Here is a 20,470-nt window from a genome sequence, read left to right on the forward strand (position 1 = left end):
GGGTGGCTTTGGCTGCCTGGCCCTTATCCCATCACTGCTGCATCTGCCCATCTTGGCTTTTGCAGTGGTCTCGCTCCTCTGCCCCTCAGCATGGGGCACTGCAGAGCACGGTTGTCTCCATCCCTCCTCTCCCTGAATCATCCCTGAACATCCATCGCTCCTTCTGACTGCCCTGGTCGGACAGAAAGCCGAGGGGGAGGCAGCTGCTGCCCGCAGGCTTGCCAGGGTCCTGCGACAGCCACGACGTGCTCTCCGATAGCTGTACACAGAAAGTGGGATAAAAATAGTCCTGCAGGGAAGGCACAGGAGCAGGGCTGGGATTGTCCTGTCAGCGGGCTGCAAGAGGGGGTGTGAGCGTGGGCAGAGCCAGGGTGACGCTCTGGCCTCTCCAAACCAGCAGCATCCAGGGCAGCAGCTTAGCAAAGCTCTGCGCAGCGGCGAGGTCCAAAGCCGACTGTACTAAAAAAAGCCCTCCTGACAGCTGGATAAGCTTAAACACGTCATGCCAGCCAGAGCTGCTGCAAAGGCAGCGGGCTGGAAAGCGGGGAGCACAACCCAACCCCAGGGGGTGCAGAGGCACCCCAAAAGCCAGCCTGCCCCTCTCTCCTGCTCCCATCTTCACCCCAATAGCACTTCCTTTCACCATATACAAACTAGCCAGCAGCACACTTCTTTTTGCTGTTGGTTTTGTATAAACAATCTGCCTTTATTGTTTGGTATATATAGGTACATTATACATATATCAAAAATATCTAGAGGAAATCACCAGTGCACTTAAAGCTATCTGAGAAGGTCCACCTGAAAGCAAGCACTCCAGGAGGGGGGTAGAGTAACCCCTCAGGGGAAGCCCAGCCCTGAACGCAGATGGCATTAAAAATGAGAATAAAAACCCAAGACTCTACTGGGATTAAAATGTGCCATTTGCTCTGGGGATGGAAGCAGCAGAAAGCCAGATTAAACCCCCAGAGCAGCCCGAAGGAGAGCAGAAGGTGAGCTGGGAGCACGTGCCAGGGCTGGGAGAGGCCCCCACTCCAAGTTCACGCAACTACGTGCAACTGATCACTCACCCCAGCTATTTTGGGTATGGAGAGTTTTCCTCTCCAGAAGCTGCTCTGCCATCCCCAGGCACCAGCTGTTGAACCGCTGGGCACCGTAGGGTGCCTGCAGAGGTATTCTGCCTTCAATTGCTGATTCTCTGCTGCCTCCTAAAGCTGGGGAGCACCTTTTCTTCCTCATCCCGCTTTTGTCTTTCTCCCACCACAGCTCACAAGGTCCCTGGTGTTGCTGCCCGCACTTCCCTGTGCACCTCACGGAGCTACAGGCACACGCAGAAAGGAGGACTGCACCAGGGCGCCAGGCAGGAGGTCCCCAGAGCAGGGCTGAGCCGGGCACGGGCACAGGCACAGGGTTTGGTGTGGTGCTGCATGGCTGCAGGCACCCCGGGAAGCAGGGCTGAGCACCTGGGACCTACGGACACGCAACGGCCAAGGGAAAGCGGCGGCAGCCCCGAGGGGATCCAAAGGGCGAAGCTCAGCAGTGCGCCGGCCCGGCAGCTCCGGGGGCACACCTCGGCCACCCCGGGAACCCCTCAGAGCCCCTTGTTGAAGTAGACCGTCTCCAGCAACGGATCTTTCTTCCGGATCTGATCTTGGACTTCAGGCTCCAGGCTGCTCACAGGCATTGAGCTGTAGAAGAAACACGGATACAGAGGATGGAGGGGGTATATCCACCAGTGGCCGCAGGTCGGAAACTTCCTGCTGCACCCCGTCGGGATGCTGTGCCCGCGGCCCAGCAGAGACCCTCGGGTCCGCACTGCTGCCTGTGCACAGAAATGTGTGTGCACAGGTTTAAGCCCCTGACTGCCTGAAGAAGCAAAAGAATCCCTTGAGAGTCAGAGAGGAGCCCCGTCCCACACAGGAGCCACATGTGCAGGCAAAGTGCCTGTCTGTACCTTTTCTGTGGGAAGAGTGCGCAGCACAAAGGGGTGGCGAACACCAAACTGCAAGGGAAAGACATGGAAAGGTGAAGCTGGGCTGCATAAATCCCCCACACCCACCCATGGCCTGATGCCAGAGCAGCAATGAGGCAGCCCAGAGCTATGCTGGGTGTTCAGCCAGCAAAAGGCTACAGAGATGGCTTCTCCAAGCTCCAAACCCTGCACTTGGCTACCGAGGTGGGGCAGGCAAAGTCTGTCCCCCGATGAAGTGGGGGAACAGCAGTGCTGTTCCCCATGGCAGTCTTGAGAGACACCAAGAGGAAGCAAAACTCCCAGCCCCAGAACCTCATATTCCATCCCATCTGCCTAGGGTGCCACTAGCCTGGCCAAGCTCTGGCATCCCCCCAAGAAACTCTGGGGCAGTTCTCCCCCACACTGCCAAGGAGGGCTCCCAGCAGCATTGTCCCATACCCCTGGGCTGGGTCTGTGCCCAGGGCAGCAATGCCCATCGGTGGAGGAGAACTTACCAGAGTCCCACCAGGCCAACCTGCACGGGAGCATTCAGGTACGGGTACCGCTGCCAGGGACAGGGAGAGGATGTGTGTCAGTGCGGAGGACACAGGCTGGGAAGACGTCTATTCCCCAACAGGGTGCCAGCCCTGAGGGGTGTTAACAATGTGCCGAGCTTGGTGGGTGTCTCCACGCCCACCCACCCATCCCAGGTGCACTGGTACCTTCAGGAAAGCTCTCTTCTCCAGCATGTTCATGATCACGGGCGGAATGGCTGAGGCAGGAAGGAAGGAGATGAGCTCCCAGTGCTCACAGCCCCCTGCCAGCAGTGGGACCCCATCCCACGCTGCCAGGGATCAGCTGCAACCTCCCGACACAGCTGGAGGAAGGGACACTCACCCATGGCTGGCACTGCCATGCCAATGCGGGACACCACCACCTGGAAAATGGCCTTCTGGGCTGCTGCTGTGGATTCGCCCAGGCGGTTCCCATTCTCATCCGTGACAGGGATCCCCAGCTTGAGCTCTCTGCAGGGACAGAGGGGGTGAGGGGGCCACAGGGCACAACGGTGAGGGGATCAGGACACGGGACAGGGACATGTCTCCAAGGGAGGTTGGCATCCTCCTGTATCCCATCCGCTGGCTGCACAATAAATCAGAGGGGGTCTCAGCTGGACCCACATTCACTTTTGGCAGCAGTCCTCAACAGGGCTGTACAGGGACCAATAACCAGTCAGATGCTTGCACCCTCAAGCCAACCCCCCAGGCTAAGGATCAGCAAGGAAGTCCCTGCATTCCCCACCAGTGCCTACAAACCCTGAGGCAAGCCTGTCCCACCCCAGGGGCTCACCTCTGCCTCATCAGCGGGATGTTGATGCAGTTGGCAGCTGCCACGGCCGCAAAAGGCACGTACCGGCCGATGAGGGCTGGCAAGTGCTGGGGGAAAAGCAGGAGAGTGTCATGAAGAGGGTCTGGGGGCAGAGCTGGCTGTCCCCAGCTCTGCCTCCATCTTCCTGCAAGACCCTGGGGCATCCCAGCCCCAGTGGGGGCAAAATGTTTCCTCCCCCCCTGCCACACTCAGCTGGTAAAAGCTGCACAGACCAAAGGGTGTGGGGGGTCTCAGGTTCCCTGCCAGGCCTGGACAGAGGCTGAGTGAAAGAAGCCTGGAGATACATCCAGAGCAAGGCTGAAGGGAGAGGCCATCTGCACAGCCATCACTGGGGAGAGCAGTTGCCTTGTGTGGGCAACCTCGGCAAACCCCTTTTCTTCATTTTCTCCCTGACCTGAGGTGAATCCCCTGCTCAGCTCAGAGCTCAGGGAGATCCCATGGGAGGGTCCACATCCCCCAGCTGTGATGGCCAAGGGTCACCTTACCTTGGTGAGAGATTTGAGTCCCAGTGCTGTGACAACTGCCCCTGTGGTTGCGCTCACATAGGCTGTCCCCAGCTGGCTGAAAGAGCAGGAAGTGACACCAGTAAGCCAGGCTCTCCCTACTCCAGTTACCCCTCCAAAGGAAGGAACAGCTCTTCCTTCAAGAGCACCAGGATACCCGGGTTCCTCTCTCAGCTCTACCACTAACACTGACAGTCCCAATGGTGTCCATCTCTGCCTTCACCAGGGCTCCATCGTCCCATCTCACAGCTCCCTGCTATTCGAGGCACCCCCCTGGTGTTTTGGGGTGTCTTCAGAACCTGGTTAGAGAGATGCTCACCTGGGGGTGATGGGTGCATCCCCACTGCGGTTGGTGTAGTTGACAATGGCATTGAAGGACTGGTTGACCCACTGCCAGAACAGCACAGCCGGTGTGGTCCTGCCAGAGAGAGGAGGGTGCTGGAGACACTGGGGGATGCCAGCCGTGCTCCTACAGCAGGAGTACGAGCGGGGCTCGGGACACGTGTCCCTTCCTCACCCCAGAGCCAGGAGGATCCTCCAGGCATCCTCTCGGTCCTGGGGTGAGGAGGAGACAGGTACCTGTAGAAGGTCAACATGCAACCAGTGATGGTCATGTTCATGGGGACCTGAGCGGACATGCGTCCCACGAGGATCATCTTCTCGCCCGTGTCCGGGTGGAAAGCCGAGTCATAGATGTACTTTGCTCGCCAAAGCTGGTCCTCTGTCAGCCCAGGCTGTACGATGCCTGCCCTGCCAGGTAAGGGCAACACCTGTTGAAAGACCCTCTGCCAGCACACATGGCCTAACTGGCTCCCTAAACCATCTGCAGCAGCTGGGAGATGCCTTAGGGACCAGCCAGGCAGTTGTGGGGCTTTGGCCAGGGAGGCCAGGATCACTTCTCTTCCCTCTCCTGGGAATGGCTCCTGCCTGGGAGCAGCGCTGAGGGTACATCCACCCTCCCAGTGGGTACCTGTAGTCCTCCACCACCCGTCGGGCTTCCTCCAGTGTAGCCCCTGAGAGCAGCAGGTTTCGGGGATCGGTCACCATGAAGAAGTGCTTGGCCCGGCCCTGAAAGGTGTTCTGGTCCCAGCGGGGCTCCCGGATGTTGATGGTGGCAGGCAAGGACGGCGGCATTTTCTGGCAGGGCAGGGGATGACAGGGTTATGTGGGATGTGGTGCCCGTGTGCCTCCCCACATCCCTGCTGCAGCAGCTCTGGGGATCCCCCCGCCTCGGGGAACAAGGGATGAACGGGGACTCCCTTGGTAAAGGAGCTCAGCAGCGACTCCTGAGCTCACCCAGCACGCGAAGCAGTTTGGGCGGCGCGACCTGCAGCGGGACTGCACTTTGTAATGTGCAAAGAGAAACCCCCGACCTCGCTTACACCAGCCACCAGAAGCCGGGAAACCCCCACCCCAGCAGAGCACCCCGGTCACACAGGAGGGGACGGGGACCCACCACTTAGGAGCCACAGCTGCGGTCGGCGTCGGGAGAGCGGAGTGAGGAAGGGCACCGGAAGGAGGAACGTCCCTCCCGGCACGGCACCGACACACCCGGCACGGCGCCGACACACCCGGCACGGCTCTGTTCCCACACCCGCCCTTCCCCGCGAGAAGCGGGGCTCTGCTCCCTTCCTTCCCGCGCCGAGCATCTCTCCCGCCACGCGTGACCCCCCCCGTGCACAGGGACCCGGGGCACCCCCCGCACTCACGGCTCCCGGGACAGCGCCCGCCGCGCCCGCGCCGCCGTCACGGCCACCGCCCCACTCCCGCCCCTGCGCGCTGACGCGCTGCCTCGTCACGGGTGGGCGGCCCCGCACCCGGCGGGCGGGGCGGAGCGGGGCGGGACGCGCCGGGGCGGGCGGCGCGCGGGGGGCGGCGGGGACCACGCGTGACCGGGGCCGGCGGCGGGGGGAGCGGTACGTGCGGAGCCACACGCGGCGCCCGTGGCCCTCCCGCGCTTGCGTGGGCGCTTGCGTGGGGCGCGCTCGCGCCTGCCCGTGGGCGCGCGCGCGTGGGCGCGTTCACGCGCGCGGTTCCGCGCGTCAGCCGCCCGCGCGCGCGGGTTTCCCGGGGTGGCGATGCCCGCGCCGCTCGCGCGCGAGCGTCCGTAGCGCCGCGTTCGCGCGCGTCGCGTCGGCGTCCACGCGCGTCGCGGCCGTCGCGGCGTTGTTCGTCGCCGGCTCGCGCGTCGGGCGGCGCGTGCCGGAACACGCGCGCGCGTGCCAGCGGGGGCCGCGTCCGCGCGCGTGCGGCGCTCCGCGGGCATCTGTGAGTGCGCGCGAGGGCACGAACGCGCATGCCGTGGACGTGCGGGTGCATGGGGTGCGTGTGCATGTGGGTGCGCGTCCCCGCCCCGGCCGTGCCCCCCCAGCCCCTCACCCCGGCGTTGTCGGGGGGAGCCGCCCCGGGACGGCCCCCCCACGCCCGCCCCCGCCCGCGCCGCCCGCCCGCAGCCCCCCCGCAGTCCCCGCGGCCGCCGCGCATCACCTGAAACCGCCGCGGTGTCGGGTTCGCGCTGGCGGCGCCGGGCCCCGCCGGGGGGTCACGGCCGGCCCGGGCTGGAGGCGATGCCGCCCGGGAAGGGGGACGCGGGGGGATACCGGCTCGCACCGCCGGAGTGAGCGAACCGAAGGGACGCGACGCCCCCCCTCCTCTGACCGTGCCTCAGTTTGCCCGTGTGCCCCCGGGATGCTGTGCGCTAAGGGAGGAGGTCGGGGGGGACGCCGCATCCCTTTCCACGCGTGGCCTCGCGGGGGGACGCGCCCCCGGACCCCCTCGCGGGGGACACCCACGGGACTACTGCCCCCCGCTCCCCCCCCCGGCCCCCAAGCTGCGAGGCCAGCCCCGGCCGCTCTCGATTGACAGCTCCCGCACCCGATGGCCTCTCCGGTCCCACAGGGAAAGCCAATCCCCGCGGCCGGGGGGGCAGGAGGCGGTGCTGCCCCCCGGCCTCGCCTTCCCCCCCGCGCTGCTGCCAGGTGTCTCTTTCGCAGGTGGCACCATGGGGACAGGTGAGGAGGGCACGGGGCGGGGGGGGAGGGAAAGACGGCGGTAGGGGGTCCCCCGCGTCCCTTCGAGGAGGGGGGCGCCGGCGTCCGATGCTGGCGGAGGGTAACGGGTGGGCGCTGTGTGGGGCTGGCAGCGGCGGGGATACCGGCGTGTCCCCGGAGCCGGGGCCATCACTTATTTATTGAGGTCAGGCTGGGGCGAGCGGGGAATGAAGTGGGGGGAGGCACCGTGGTGGCGTTTCACCCACGGCTGGAAAATCCCCGGTGGAACTGCCTTGGGGACTGACGCACCCACGTCCAGCCGCATGGCGCTGGGAATTCAGAGGGGTTCCAGGGAGGATGGGGAATGGCCGGAGGGATCCGGTCCTGCTCTCTAGTGTAAAGCTGATATCCCCGTGTCCCCTCTCTGGAGCCTTTCCAGATTTATGCTGTCAGGTAAAGCCCCTTTGCATCCCCTGTTCCGAATTTACACTGCCAGGGTGAGCTGTTTTTCACCCCAGCATCCTCACGCCAGGGCAGGGCAGCCTGTGCCCGCACCCCCATGGTAGTATTCAGGAGCTATGTAACAGTTTGATCCTTGGGACGCTGTAGGACAGGAAGGGATCAGGCTGGAGAGAGAGTCACAAATCTCCTTGTCCCTCCAGGCTGTGCTGCTGCGCCTGGGTCCTGTCTTGCCAGCGGCGAGTACCCAGGCCAGCTGCCCCCAGCGCTGCGCTGCTAAAAAAGAGCGGTGCCCAAGCCCGGGCATGTGCTGCTGGACTATGCCATGTCCCCCGCTGGCTGACGGGCAGCCCTGGCCCTGTGAGGACGCAGCCAGCCCCGAGCCAGACGCCGGGACACCGGAGTGCCCAGCACCACCATGGCCCAGGACTGGGACGCGGTGCTGTCGGGGATGACGACAGGCAGCCGGTCACGGAGCTCCAGCAGTGAAGCCAGCCTGGCTCCCCGCTACCTCCTCAGCAAGCAGAGCCGCCTGCTCAATGGGACCACCCGGAGCAGCCGTGCCGCCTCCCCCATGGGCCGTGTCATCCTCATCAATGCCCCCATCGAAGGTGCGTGGGGTGTCCTGGCCCCCTGCCCGCCCCCATGGCCAGCAGGGCCCCAACGGCTGAATTCCCTGTGTCTAGGGGCAGGGAGGGCCTGGGGATGTTCACAGCAAGAGAGACACCCCTTGCCATCGCTCACACACAGCTGCAGCACGTGTGATTCATCTGCTCCCCTGTCCCCACAGCCAGCAGCAACGAGAGTGATGTCATCAATGCCATCACGGTGGAGAAGAGCGTAGATGGCAAACTGGGCTTCAGCGTCCGTGGCGGCTCCGAGCATGGGTTGGGCATCTTTGTCAGCAAAGTGGAGGAGGGGAGCACTGCTGGTAAGAGGGTCGGGTTGAGGGATACCAGTGAAGATAGGCACATGCCAGCAAGGCCCTCTCGAGAAGCTCCCGGTGACATGGGATCACAGTGACAATGCCACTCTTCGTGGTGGAAAGCCACCATTTGCTCCCTGCTGCCTCTGGCCATGAGATTTGCAGGCTGCCCAAACTGAAGGGCAGGACACAGGAATAGACACCCCTGTGCCAGTGACTCCGAGCTCCGTCCCCAAGTCGCAGCAAGGTGACAAGCCACTCAGTGCAATTGTCAGGCACCCCTGCCTCTGTTCCCAAGGGGTTCAGATCAGCTTGAGGGGACATTGAGGGAGGGGATGTCAAACAGGGGCGTCAGTACCAGGCCAGGTGCCCAGATGAGCCGTGTGTCCCTTGCAGAGCAGGCTGGGCTGTGTGTTGGCGACAAGATCACAGAGGTGAACAGTGTGAGTCTGGAGAACATCACGATGAGCAGCGCTGTCAAGGTCCTCACCGGCAACAACCGCCTCCGCATGGTGGTCCGGCGGATGGGCCGTGTGCCAGGAATCAAGTTCTCCAAGGAGAAGACAGCATGGTGAGCAGGGCATCTCCCATGTCAGCACCCCAAAACCCAACCCCATGGAGGGCATGCTGGGGGAGGTTGGTGAGGGATTCTGGGCAACAGGGAGGATCCCTGGGGGAACCCCAGTGTGGAGTGGCATCTCTGGCAAAGATGGGGAGAGACCAGGGTGGGATACAGGATGGGATAGGAAGGTCTGGAGCAGGTAGGGTGCCCATCCTAAACATGCCCATCCCCACCACTCTCCTCCACTGGGTGCCACCAATGGTCCCATCGTGCTGGAGGATAAGAGCCAAATCTCTGAGACCACCTACACTGTACCCATGCTCCAGGGTGGATGTGGTGAACAGGCGCCTGGTAGTAGAGAAAAGTGGCTCGACACCATCGGAGAGCGGCTCTGAGGATGGGCTGCGGCGCATCGTGCACCTCTACACTACCTCCGATGACTACTGCCTGGGCTTCAACATCCGCGGTGGCAGAGAGTTCGGCCTCGGCATCTACGTCTCCAAGTACGGCTGCCCCGGGGCATGAAGGGGTTGTGACACCCCAATGTCTGCTGTGCCTGTGCTGGGGTTCGGCCCCTCCTCTCAGGCTGAGCCCCCCACTCTCAGAAGACTGTGGGCATTACCACCATGGGTGCTGAGCCAAGTGGAGGCATGGGGCAGGAGCAGGACTCCAGCAAAGGCGTAGCCCCATCCTGCCCCACCTGCTTCCCTAGGGTGGACCCCGGAGGGTTGGCGGAGCAAAATGGCATTCGGGTGGGAGACCAAGTCCTTGCAGCCAATGGAGTCAAGTTTGAAGACATAAGCCATAGCAAGGCAGTGGAGGTGCTCAAGGGTCAGACCCACATCATGCTCACGATCAAGGTACCCATGCCCTGCCCCATGGACCCTCAAGCGAGGCAGGGGTTGGCATGTCCCTTCGCTGGCACTGCCCCTGCTCAGCCCGGTGCCGGGGGCTGGTGCAGCTGTTGGCTGGTTGGGTTTCAGGCGGGTGGGAGGGGGGAATGCATTATTCATGGTTGGCGCCAGATCGAGTTTGCCAGGGCAGCTGGCACTCACTGACCCCCTTGTCCTCTCCCCCTGTGCCTAGGAGACAGGCCGGTTCCCTGCCTACAAGGAGCTGGTGGCCGAGTACTGCTGGCTCAGTCGCTGTAAGGGCTGTGGCGTGCGGGTACTGGTGGGGGCACTGGGCTGGGGCACAGTGGGGCTGGGGCTCCCATGCGTGATATGTCTCAATGCTCTAGGGAGGGAGAAGGTCCGTGTGCCAAGGGCTCCCAAGGCCTTGGAGGGAGCAGGGAGCTCCCTGTACCACTGTTAGCATACCCACAGGCCTGATGGACTTGCAAGGTCCCACTTGTCCCCCATCCTTGGAGGAGGCATGAAGAGCCCCTTGCCATGGCCAGCAGCCTTGTGGTCCCTGTGATTCCACAGCATCCTACATGTCCACTTTCTAGGAGAGGACGTAATGTTCCCTATGCAATGGCCAGCAGCCCCTGCGGGTTCCCCACATGCCTGCTGGTTTTGGGAGTGACATGGTGGCCCACAATGTGTCACAGTGTGTCCTTGCTGTGCCTTTGCAGTGACCAATGGGCAGCTTCGACAGCTGGCTCAGACCTCGGAAACCAGCTCCTCTATCTCCTCTTACTCCTCGGGACCAGCACCAGGGGCAGTGAACGGGCTGGGGGCAGCTGCCCCGGTGCCCCCAGCCCGCACCGTGGATGTGGCCATCTCCACGGAGGACGGGCCACGGCGGGGCTGGGCGCGGGAACGCGCCGAGCGGGCCATGCAGACCGAGCCAGCCTCTGAGGGGCTGCCGGAGACACGGCGCACAGTGCGGCCCCCCGAGCTGCTGCGGGACACGGCCATCCGGGGCCAGGCCACCCGTGAGACCCCCGGCACCCACCCGCGCAGGACCTTCACCCACTCACCCAAAACAGCGCTTCTGCTGGCGCTCAGCCGGCCACGGCAGCCCATCACACGCTCCCAGAGTGACCTCACTGTCGCCGGTAGGCACTGGGGCACAGCCCCACACGTGGGACTCAACCCTGGCTGAAGTCCCCTTCCAGGCCTGCATGCCCAGCCCTGGGAGTCCCACAGCTCAGGCCCTGCCCCATGGGGAGAGCCTGTCCCTCACTCAAGCACCCTACAGTCCCTGACATACATGGATACCTGGCCCCCACTCCTAGGCTTCCTATAGCAAATGTCTTGGTCCCTACCCTGGCGCCCTATAGCCCATATGGCTCCCTGGCCACCAGTCTTGGGTATCCTGTAACTCCACAGAGCCCCAGGTCTGTTCCTGGGGCTTGCCAGGCACCCCAAAGCCCAGCCCCATGGCCCCTGGTGATCCACTGCACCCCACAGAAGGAGTCTTTTCCCGTCAGCGTCTCCCAGTAGCCCCTCCAATCCCCCAAAGTTCCCTGCCTCCAGACAAGATTTGGGGTGGCATCCCCTCACCTCTCCACTCCAACACCCCCTTCTCTCTGTCCACAGAGGAGAAGCGGAAGAAGGAGAAGCCAGAGGGACAAGGGGCACGGGGGGCTCCCCCAGGATTGCACCGCTCCAAGACCCTTGTCAACCTCTTTTTCAAGGGGGGCCGTGCCACCAGCCAGAGTTGGGCCCCTCCCAGCCAGGAGGCCCCTGGCTCTGATCGCCGGGCACGCGCCAAGTCCCCAGGGCGCTCTGACGGGGACAGAGGTACCAGCCTGGGTGACAGGGCAGAGAGGGACTCGACCTGGGACTGTTCCCCCTTCTGTGGCCCTGTTGTGGCATCCCTAGCATGAAAGGGGCATAGGGAGGGGTTTCCCGAGCATGCAGTTTTGACAACTGGCAGCAGTGATGCTGCCATCTGCCCTGGGCACTCACCACTCTCCATCTCCCTTGCAGTAGGTGCTGTGCAGAAGTTTGTCATCCGGAGCCTGAAGCGGGGTAACAGGAATGCCCGTGTGCCTGGGGGGGTGTGGGGCAGGCTCTGCATGCGCCTGGCCTGCGCTGCTTGTGTCTGTCCTGCTCTGGTGTGGAGTGAGCTGCTGGGGTAGGGGGGATGAGCAACTCTCTGGGCTGGCTTGGACAGTCCTTGCCCCACTGGCCACCCCTCCTTGTGCCTCCCCAGAGAAAAGCCAGCGTGCCAGCATCCTGGGCCCCATGGGCATCGCCACCCTGCAGCCCAACGGCAGCGACCCTGAGGCCCGGCTCCCGCACATCCAGGACGCTGCTGCACGTCTCCTCAGCCCCGATGAGGTGACGGCCGTGCTCCGCCACTGCTCCCGGGTACGCGCCAAGGGCAGGGCGCAGGCAGGGCAGCACCGCCACCCTGGGCTGGTCCCTGGGAAGCTCCTGCGTCCTAGGGGCGTGGTGAGCGCTCTGTGCCCGTGCTTAACTCTGGGAGGTAAACCAAGGAACGGGTAAGGGGGTATCCGTCCACTGATCCCCTCCTGTGCCTGCAGTACCTGCACGAGGGCAGCGTGGAGGATTTGGTGCGGCCACTGCTGGCCATCCTGGACAGGCCCGAGAAGGTCCTGCTGCTGCGGGACGTGAGGTGGGTGCTGCTGGAAATAGCTGGGAACCTCAGTATTGCCCATCCTGGCGTGATTGAAGTGGAGCCTCACACATGCTCCTCAGCCCTGTTCACACTCCACCCCAGAGGCTGCTACAACCTGTGCCCACATTTTTGCCTTGGCAGGAGTGTGGTGGCCACCACGGACCTGGGCAGGTTTGACAGCATGGTGATGCCCCTGGAGCTGGAAGCTTTTGATGCCCTAAAGAGCCGCTCAGGTAGATCCCAGCCCCCCAGGGACCTTGACTGGGGGCAGGTAGCGGTCAAGGGTGGGTGCAGCTCGGGTGACTGGGGGCTCTCCCTGACTGCAGTGCGCTCACCTGCCCTCCGCCCAGCCCACCATGACGTCCCCCCCAAGAGACACCTCATCACACCAGTGCCTGGTAAGTGCCACCTGTAGGGTCTGCCTGGATACCGGGCTGCCCAGTGGGGACAGGGTGGAGGGAGTTTGGGGGAGGAGAAAGGGAGCTGGGATACTTGAGTGCAGGGGCTCCCAGGGTAGAAGGCATCTGGCATCCCTGAGTGTTTGGAAGACTAGGAGCAGCACAATCTTGGGTGCTGGGGTTCTTGGGAAGGAGGACATGGAGTGCTTGCAGAGAACTGGGGTGTCTAGGGTCCCTAGATGAGGAGGATCTGGAGCCCTAGGTTGCAAAGGACCCAGGGCTTTGGGGTACTCATGGGAGGCCTGCATGGCAGGGGTCCCAGGGAGCAGGGCTGTAGGTCCCTGGGGAGACCCCTGAGCCCCTCTCATTGCAGACTATCGGGGTGGATTCCTGCTGAAGCCAGCAGGGACCCCAGAGACGGAGGAACCTGGGGAGCAGCAGGCGAGTCCAGCCCGTCCAAGAGCCTCCCCCAGCCCCCGCCGGCCTCACGCCCGCACCTACACCCCACTCCCTGACGTGCCAGTGGATGCCTATGCCTCCGTCAGCCGGCCCCTGCCCACCCTTGGCCCTCAGCCCCCCAACTGGCTGCTGGCTGAGCCACCCCCTGGCAAGGGGCATGGGCACTCCCGCAGCCCCCGGGCCACCTGGCGCAAGGAGCCCCCCAGGACAGCGCCCAACAGAGAAGCCGAAGTGCTGGGGAAGCGTCATTGGGCAAGGCCCCCTCTTGCCCCTCTCTTTGGGGGACCAGGGGGTGAGACAAGGGCTGCGGCAGCCACCAATGGCCCTGAAGATGCTGGCAGGGAGGAGGAGGAGGAGGAAGAGTATCATCTGCTCACCGTCACCCTCTCTAAGCTGAAGCACTCGCTCGGTGGGTGGCACGCGAGTGGGACTCCAAGGGTGGGGTGAGGACCCTTCTGGCACCAGCGGGATGGGTGGCACCTCCTTGGCAAGGGGCAAACCCCAGAGCATTTCTCAAAAATGAGAAGGGGCGGGGGAGGGGGGGGGGTGGGCGGGGGACAAGAGCTGTCCCTGTGCTGGGCCCTCATCTCTGTAGGACCTACCAAAATAGGGCAAGACAGAGGTGCAGCTCCCCAGAGAAAGGTGGTACCGTGCTTGGGAGTGGGTGGGGGTCCCAGCCTACCCAGTGTGAGCGTCTCGTGGCTCCCTTGCAGGGATCAGCATCTCTGGTGGTATTGAGTCAAGGGCACAGCCAGTGGTGAAGATTGAGAAGATCTTCCCTGGTGGAGCTGCCTTCCTCAGTGGCATCCTCAAGGTACGGGGGTACCAGCACATGCCGGGGGTGGGCAAACATCCAGACACTCCCATCCCTTGGCACCACTGGGTTGCTGGCAGTGTTCTGGCAGCCCAAAAGTAGCTGCACTTCACACGGTGGCCTTCCCTTCTGGGACCCAGGCTGGGCAGGAGCTGGTGTCTGTGGATGGGGAGAGCCTGCAAAACGTCACGCACCAGAGGGCTGTGGACATCATCCGCCAGGCCTACCGCAACAAAGCCAAGGAGCCCATGGAGCTGGTGGTGCGGGTACCTGGACCACCACCGCAGTGAGGCTGCACCCCCTCTTCGAGGAGCCATGCTGTGTTCCAGAGGAGCCAGAGGGATGATTCCTGCACCGAGCTGTGGCTGGTCTCAGTGCAGCCAGAGGGTGTGAGAGCCAGACCTGTCCCAGGGGCATGGAGCAGCTGCCCACTACAGGACCCAAGGGAGGGCAGCACTGGCGACACATGGGAAGGACAGACGGTCCCTGACCCTGCTCTGGACACACAGAGTCCTGAAAAAAACACAGCCAGGGGCTTGTTTTTAATCGCTGTTTCCGGGTGGTACACAGATGAGCCAGGCTCTGGGAACATAACTGAAATAAAGTACAAAATCCCCCCCTCTGGAGCCAGGGGTGACCAAGCCACAGCTGGGCACAGACAGACTTTTCCTTTGGTTTGATGCCCCTGAGTGCCCAGCAAGGGCTCCCCACCTCTGCCCATCCCCAGGGGTGGCCCCAGGGTGTCCCCAGCTGGCACATGGAGCACCACGCCCCTCTCCCCTGGCAGGCTGGGCATCACAGAGGCATGGGCTTTTTTGGGGGGGGGGGGGTAACAGAGGGGTGCTGGGGGCAAGAGCATGGGAAAGGCACTGAGGGCAGGCTGCCCCGTGGCAGGAGTGAGGGGGCACAGACTGGTGAGGTGTGAGCTGGGAGAGGGTGATATGTTTCGACAGGTCCTATAAAAATAGAGTTATTTAAAATGGCACAGAAATGAATTCCCTGACAAACACACAAAGGGGCATGAGGGAGGCTGGCATGGGCAGAGACAGGGCACACACCAAGTGACTGGGTGACAATGCCAGCAGGGATGAGAGGGAGGGAACAAGTCAGCCCTCCCCCTGCCCAAGGTGACCCTGGCTGAAGCCAGCGCCGCTAATCCCCAGGAGCTAAGAGGATCAGCAGAAACCAGTTCCGGGCGGCCCCAAGGCCAGGACTCGGCACCCACCTGACCCCACATCTCACGGGCACCCCCCACTCTGGGCACCCATACACCCTCACCCCCCAAGACCTCAAGGCTGAGGAGGGGGCAGTGCCTGTGGTTCTCCCCTGCCCCTTCACAGTGGCAGCAGTTAGCAGAGCTCGGGGAGAGCAGGGCCCCCCTCCAGCCCCACAGCTCCCAAAATCACAGGAGCTGGAGGTTCCTTCAGCCCTCCAAGCATGGGGCAAGGGCAGGCAGCATCTTCAGATCTCGGTGGCTGTTATCTCCTCAAAGGGCGGGTCAGGTGGGTCACAGGGCTCGGGCAGGGGGTCCTCGCCCTGAAGCCGGAGCTGCTGGAGCCGCTGCTCGAGCCGCCGGTTGCGCCGGTACATCTGGATGTAGCTGTACTGCAGCTGCTTCTGGTAGCGGATGACCCGTTCCTTCTCGCCCTGCCACGTGCCACGCTCCTGCTCGAAGGCCTCTCGCTGCTCCTGCCCGCGCCGCCGCTCCAAGGCCACCTCGGCACGCAGCCGCTCCAGCTGCCGCCGCAGGCCCACGCTGCCCCGGGGCTCCTCGCCGGCTGCGGGGCATCCTTCACCAGGTGGGGGACATCCTTCACCAGTGCCCGGCGGGCATCGCCCACGGGCAGCTTCCCGCAGCCCCACCACCTCCTGCTCGAGCCGGCCGGCTTTGGCACGGAAGAGGTCGGCCTCGCTCTTGCGGCGCTGCAGTTCGTTGGCGCAGACCTCCAGCTCCAGGGCCTTGAGGCGGGCGGCCTCCTGCAGCCCCTGCACCTGCCGCTCGCCCGCCTGCAGCTGCGCCCGTGCCTCCCGCAGCTGAGCCCGCAGCCCCAGCAGCTCGGCGCCGCGCTGCGCCAGCTCCGCCTGCGCTTCCTTCAGCTGCTGCTTCAGCAGAGAGATCTCCCCCGACTTCTGGCACACCTGTGGGGACGATGGGGTTCAGGGGCTGGCCAGGACCCCCAGCCACAGCCTGCGCCCCCTGACGTGCCTGGCGCTGCCGGAGACTCACCTCCCACTTGGTCTCCTCCAGCCGAGGTGCCAGCTCAGTGCGCTCCCGCTGGAAGGAGGCACAGCGACGTTCCAGCAGTTCACGCTCCTGCAGCAGCTGGGTCAAGTCCTCCTGCAGCTGCTTCTTCTCCTGCTGCAGCTGCAGCACCTGGAGCTGCAGGACCTGCTGCCCCCGATGCGCTGCGTGGGCCGCCTGCCGCGCCTGGGCCGCACAGCGCTGCCGCAGCCCCTCCAGCTCCTGCTCACACCGACGCTGCTTCTCCTCAAACACCTGGGCCAGGGGATGCACAGGTGCTGGGAGGGCAGCACGGCACCCTCCCACTTCACCTGCCATCTCCAAGATCGGCATCACAGGGAGGGGGCAGCACATCTCCCCCAAATGGAGGAAGGGTCCAGGAAGAGTGTGATGTGCGGGTAGACACCTCCTTGTGCTCCCCGATCCTTTTGCATGATGCGCCCCCCATGTTAGCAGACCCAGAGCCTATAGGCCTCCTCCAACTCCATCACAAGCAGGGAGAAGCCACAGGTCCCAGGCTCATTCAAAAAAAGGGCACCCCGGTCTGTACAACTGGTCCCATGGGCCATACAAGGCTCCCCCACGGACTACATAGGACCACTCAGCCGGTGGGAAACACCCACATACCCAGACCCAGAGGAAAAAGTATCCCCTGCAAGGGTCTGTAACGGGTCCTTACTCCCATCCAGGGCGTATGTCCACACCTGTCTCCAGGGAGGGAGACAGGTATGGGACTTGTGGACGCCAGGGACATACCTGGCAGATGGCCACCTCATTTTCATCCAGGCTGTCACGCAGGAGCCGCAGCTCGGCCTCCCTCTCCCGCAGCTTGTCCTCCAGCTCCCGCACCAGCATGGCCTCCTCTCCAGGCAGCGGAGAGCGCCCACAGGAGCCACTCTCTGAGGAGGGCCGACCCCGGCCACTCAGCGAGCCCGTGCTCTTGCTGGAGGATGAGCGCCCGCTGTCTGAGTTGGAGGGCCGGCAGCCCCCCGGAGGATCGAGGGGGCCATGGGGGGTGGTCAGCAGGGCACCCGCCTCCGGGTGCTGGCTGCAGCCCGTGCTGTAGGTGGGCAGGCTGGAGAGGGAGTTCCGCCCCGAGTCCGAGAGGGTGCTGGCACGGCAGCTCAGAGAGCCAGGCTTCTCAGCACCCAGCAAATGGGTGAGGCTCACCTGGCTCTCCGAGAGCCCCAGGCGTGTGCCTGGCTGGGCATTCCGAAGCTTGGATATCACTGGCTTGAAGGCCATGGGGCGGATCAGGGTCTTCTCCACATTCTGCCAGGAAAAGAGAGGAGAGTGAAGGGTTGGGAAGCACTCACTAGCCCCAAGAAGGGCTGCCTAGGAATGTTACAGTGGGTGCCCCCAGCCCCAATGCCTTCACACCCCAAGGGAGACAGAGGCCAGTCTTCATTGCCTTTCCACGGGTGTCCAGGTGAGCTCCCCAAACAGCCTTGGCATGATGGAGGGGACATTAAGAGCATAGGGATTGCCACTTCCCCAGGGACACCAGAAGTGTGGCCATATGACCCCATTTCACACATCAGAGCCAACAGTCTCAGTGTGGCACAGGGTGTGAAGTAAAGACTGCGGCACACACCCACCCACCCTACCGCTGCCTGCCCCACCTCTTCCAGCTTGCCAGAGACAGGTACAAGCTTGGGGGGTGGCCCACGAAGATGATCACTTGGTGCTTGGTCATCACGGGGATCATCTGAGTCACTGCAGGGGCTGGCAGGAGAGGAGGCATCAAGCCAGTCACCGCAGAAGCCCCCATTGGCGTAGGAGTGGGTGACGCCGGGCACAGACACGCGGGGCTCCTCAGGAGTGGCCCGGAGTAGCCCCTCCTGCTTGCAGAAGGAGGCAGTGGAGGGGTCCCCGTTGCTTGCGCAGTCGTGGCGAGGCCGGGCGGGCAGGAGGCTGCCCACGCTGCCCATGGCGGCAGGGGGTGAGCGGGCGGTGGCGCGGAGCTGTGTGGCCCCCTCAGCAACGGCCTCGAGGGGCACTGGCAGCGTCTGCACGATGGCCATGGCGGGGGGGCCCCTGGCGGGCAGGGGCACGTGGGCAGCCTGTAGGCAAGGGAGACAGGGCATCAGAGCTATGGGTACTGACAACAGTGCCCCACCACCCACCCACATGGGCACGGGAGCATCCCCAGTCTTATAGGTGAAGGTTGTCCCGAGGGCAGAAGGAGATGCCAAGTGAACCAGAACAAAGCCAGGATTAGTTGTGGGGAGTGGTACTAGCAAGCCCCAAGTTGGCCTCAGCCCCCCAGTGGAGCACTGGGGGCTACCAGGGGCTGTGGGGTGCTGGTGGCACCATAGGGCAGCGGAGATGCAGTCCTGCCTCATGCCGTGCCCTGGCATGACCCTGCCACGGGAAGCATGCCAGGACTGGAGGCGAATCCCGAGAGGCCTGCAGAGAGCTGGCTTACAGGCAGCCTGCCCGCCTGTCTGCCCCATCGGCACCTACCAGTGCAGCCTCACGGAGAGCAGGGAACAGCCCCCCACACCAGGGTCAGCCACCTCCTCTGCCCCACAGCCCCCACCTCTCAGCAGTGACCCCCCCAGAGCCTGCCCTCCACCTCAAACCACCCACAGTGGGGCACAGGGTTCCCTGGAGAGGGCCACCAAGGCGGGCACCAGGCTCTTTCCCAGCCCCAAGACACGGAGGTTTCTTCCTGCCCCCTCCAGCTGGGGGGGCTCTGCCGGTCTCTGCTGTGACTCCCCCTGCCCCAACCCACGCCATACGCCCGCGTGACGGGAGCCGGCCGACGGGCCGGATCCATCCCCTGCTGCCTCATCGCATCTCGCACGTGGCTGCGGCTGGCACAGGGCGCGGGCGGGGGGGCGGCGCTGCCCGCACGGTCTCGCCCGCCGAGCTGTCACCTGAAATCAATCCGCCTGCCAGCGCCTGGGGAGGGGCGAGCAGGGGAGAGATGCCGGCGAGCCAAACCCCCTCCCGCCCCGCCAGCGTCACCCCCACCGGCACGTGCCATCCCCAGGCACCGCCACCTCGCTCCGTGCCCTGACAGCCTCGGGCGGGCAGGTGGGTGACCCCCCTCTCAAACAGCTCATCTCACCTCGCCAGCCGCTGCCCATCCGTCCGGTCCTCTCGGGCCCCCGCACCGTGAACGCGGCTCCGCCGGCCCCTGAAGCGCGGAGGAGGAAGAGGAAGGGGTCAGGGGGCTGAACGGCAGCAGGGTCCCCCGTGCTCCCCGCTGCCCTCTCCCCCCCCAGTCCCCCAGGCGGTAGGGCCAAGGCAGGTGGTGCCAGCGTGGCACTGAGGGTGGCAGAGGAGCCCGGCGGCGGGCGCGCTGCTCCTGGCACCCAGGGTGGGCTGCGGTCACGCCAGGAAGTGTGGTGGGGACAAGAGCCCGCCACTGGGGACCTGCTGCTGCCAGAGGAATAGGAATCAGGGATCAGGAACACCAAAGGGACATCTAATGGCGCCCCCAGCCCAGCCAGACAAGGCACAGCAGCCCACCCCAGCGAAACTCCCGCAGAACGTGCAGGTCAAGGGGACGGACAGCCCTGCGGACAGTGGGTCCCTGCACAGCCTGGAGGGGACGCGGTCACTGCTGGGGCCCCGCCAGGCAGGCGGTGGGAACAGACTCCATCTTCTCCCTCCCCCCGGCCCCCCGGCCCGCCGAGAGGGTCCCACCGCCACCCGCGGAGAGGAAGGGTGCCCAGTCCAGCCAGCCAGTAAAACCAGTCACCGGTTGGGGTGGCGTCACCTCCAGCCACTCCGGCCGGAGCAGAGCGCTGCCGGATCCCGAAATGGCAAAGGAACACTCGGTCCCTGCTCGGCCAGACCCCCACCCCGAGCTGCTGTGGGGATTCCGGGCCCCCGGGGACCCCCGTGCCTGGACGGCATCTCAGGGCCACCCCAGGGCGGGGGGAATCAGGGTCACCCCCGTCCCTCCCCACATGCCCAGCACAAGTGGGACGGACACCATCCATGCCCGGCTGCGCCCCTCTCCAGGCCCCCGGCATCCTGAGGTTCCCTCGATGATGCTGCCCCCCTCGCCCGCCCTCCCACCCACCTTCCGCCGCCCCACTGAGCCCCAGAGCGCCAAGCCTGTCCCACGGTGCTTCCACCCGTCCCAACCCCACAGCACCCCGAACTGCCCCATGGCGCCCGGGGGCCCCGCTGCCCTACAGCTCCCCCAACACTGCCCTAAACCATCCCCAAAGTTCTCCGTGACACCCCTAAAATGCTTCACGGCGCTCCTGGGCCTCTGCTGCACCACACTT

General features: G+C 64.3%; 3 protein-coding genes across 5 annotated transcripts; 1 reads left to right on the plus strand and 2 right to left on the minus strand.

Annotated features, from left to right (window-relative positions):
- Nucleotides 1–672: 672 nt before the first annotated feature.
- SFXN3 (sideroflexin 3) lies at nt 673–5,604 on the minus strand. Of its 2 annotated transcripts, none has more exons than XM_040070963.2 (11): nt 5,547–5,604; nt 4,808–4,974; nt 4,417–4,587; nt 4,157–4,255; nt 3,820–3,895; nt 3,296–3,381; nt 2,846–2,973; nt 2,671–2,720; nt 2,464–2,513; nt 1,952–1,999; nt 673–1,685 (listed from the first exon to the last, which is right to left on the minus strand). In XM_040070963.2, the coding sequence occupies exons 2-11, from the start codon at nt 4,969–4,971 to the stop codon at nt 1,589–1,591; spliced, it is 969 nt and encodes a 322-aa protein (XP_039926897.1). In that variant the 5' UTR covers nt 4,972–4,974; nt 5,547–5,604; the 3' UTR covers nt 673–1,588. The 2 variants fall into 2 exon arrangements, with proteins under 2 accessions (XP_039926897.1, XP_039926898.1); XM_040070964.2 differs by lacking the exon at nt 5,547–5,604 and adding an exon at nt 5,294–5,421.
- An 846-nt stretch (nt 5,605–6,450) lies between these two features.
- Nucleotides 6,451–14,623, plus strand: PDZD7 (PDZ domain containing 7). Of its 2 annotated transcripts, XM_040070966.2 has the most exons (17): nt 6,451–6,848; nt 7,490–7,897; nt 8,077–8,217; nt 8,608–8,782; nt 9,100–9,276; nt 9,486–9,633; nt 9,860–9,920; nt 10,350–10,775; nt 11,260–11,463; nt 11,653–11,694; nt 11,879–12,036; nt 12,213–12,304; nt 12,449–12,540; nt 12,634–12,705; nt 13,079–13,573; nt 13,878–13,978; nt 14,119–14,623. In XM_040070966.2, exons 2-17 carry the CDS (start codon nt 7,705–7,707, stop codon nt 14,266–14,268), a joined length of 2,727 nt encoding a protein of 908 aa, XP_039926900.1. In that variant the 5' UTR covers nt 6,451–6,848; nt 7,490–7,704; the 3' UTR covers nt 14,269–14,623. The 2 variants fall into 2 exon arrangements, with proteins under 2 accessions (XP_039926900.1, XP_039926901.1); XM_040070967.2 differs by lacking the exon at nt 11,653–11,694.
- Nucleotides 14,490–20,018, minus strand: LZTS2 (leucine zipper tumor suppressor 2). The gene is made up of 6 exons (XM_040070968.2): nt 19,933–20,018; nt 19,297–19,365; nt 17,843–18,283; nt 16,977–17,492; nt 16,206–16,475; nt 14,490–16,117 (listed from the first exon to the last, which is right to left on the minus strand). The coding sequence occupies exons 3-6, from the start codon at nt 18,242–18,244 to the stop codon at nt 15,440–15,442; spliced, it is 1,866 nt and encodes a 621-aa protein (XP_039926902.1). The 5' UTR covers nt 18,245–18,283; nt 19,297–19,365; nt 19,933–20,018; the 3' UTR covers nt 14,490–15,439.
- Between the last annotated feature and the right edge of the window lie 452 nt (nt 20,019–20,470).

This window comes from Hirundo rustica, chromosome 8 (genome assembly GCF_015227805.2).
Source record: "Hirundo rustica isolate bHirRus1 chromosome 8, bHirRus1.pri.v3, whole genome shotgun sequence".
Lineage (NCBI taxonomy): Eukaryota > Metazoa > Chordata > Aves > Passeriformes > Hirundinidae > Hirundo > Hirundo rustica.

What these genes read in the sequence shown, in the direction of transcription:
- PDZD7 (XM_040070966.2), top strand. Translation starts at nt 7,705, where the DNA reads ATGGCCCAGGACTGGGACGCGGTGCTGTCGGGGATGACGACAGGCAGC. An exon ending in GGAGGAGGGGAGCACTGCTG is followed by an intron (nt 8,218 to 8,607) that starts GTAAGAGGGTCG and finishes TGTCCCTTGCAG; the next exon opens with AGCAGGCTGGGCTGTGTGTT. An exon ending in TGCTCCGCCACTGCTCCCGG is followed by an intron (nt 12,037 to 12,212) that starts GTACGCGCCAAG and finishes CTGTGCCTGCAG; the next exon opens with TACCTGCACGAGGGCAGCGT.
- SFXN3 (XM_040070963.2), bottom strand. Translation starts at nt 4,971, where the DNA reads ATGCCGCCGTCCTTGCCTGCCACCATCAACATCCGGGAGCCCCGCTGG. An exon ending in CGGGTGGTGGAGGACTACAG is followed by an intron (nt 4,588 to 4,807) that starts GTACCCACTGGG and finishes CTTACCTGGCAG; the next exon opens with GGCAGGCATCGTACAGCCTG. An exon ending in GTTGGCCTGGTGGGACTCTG is followed by an intron (nt 2,000 to 2,463) that starts GTAAGTTCTCCT and finishes TTTCCCTTGCAG; the next exon opens with TTTGGTGTTCGCCACCCCTT.
- LZTS2 (XM_040070968.2), bottom strand. Translation starts at nt 18,244, where the DNA reads ATGGCCATCGTGCAGACGCTGCCAGTGCCCCTCGAGGCCGTTGCTGAG. An exon ending in TCTCTGGCAAGCTGGAAGAG is followed by an intron (nt 17,493 to 17,842) that starts GTGGGGCAGGCA and finishes TTTTCCTGGCAG; the next exon opens with AATGTGGAGAAGACCCTGAT. An exon ending in ATGAGGTGGCCATCTGCCAG is followed by an intron (nt 16,476 to 16,976) that starts GTATGTCCCTGG and finishes CCCCTGGCCCAG; the next exon opens with GTGTTTGAGGAGAAGCAGCG.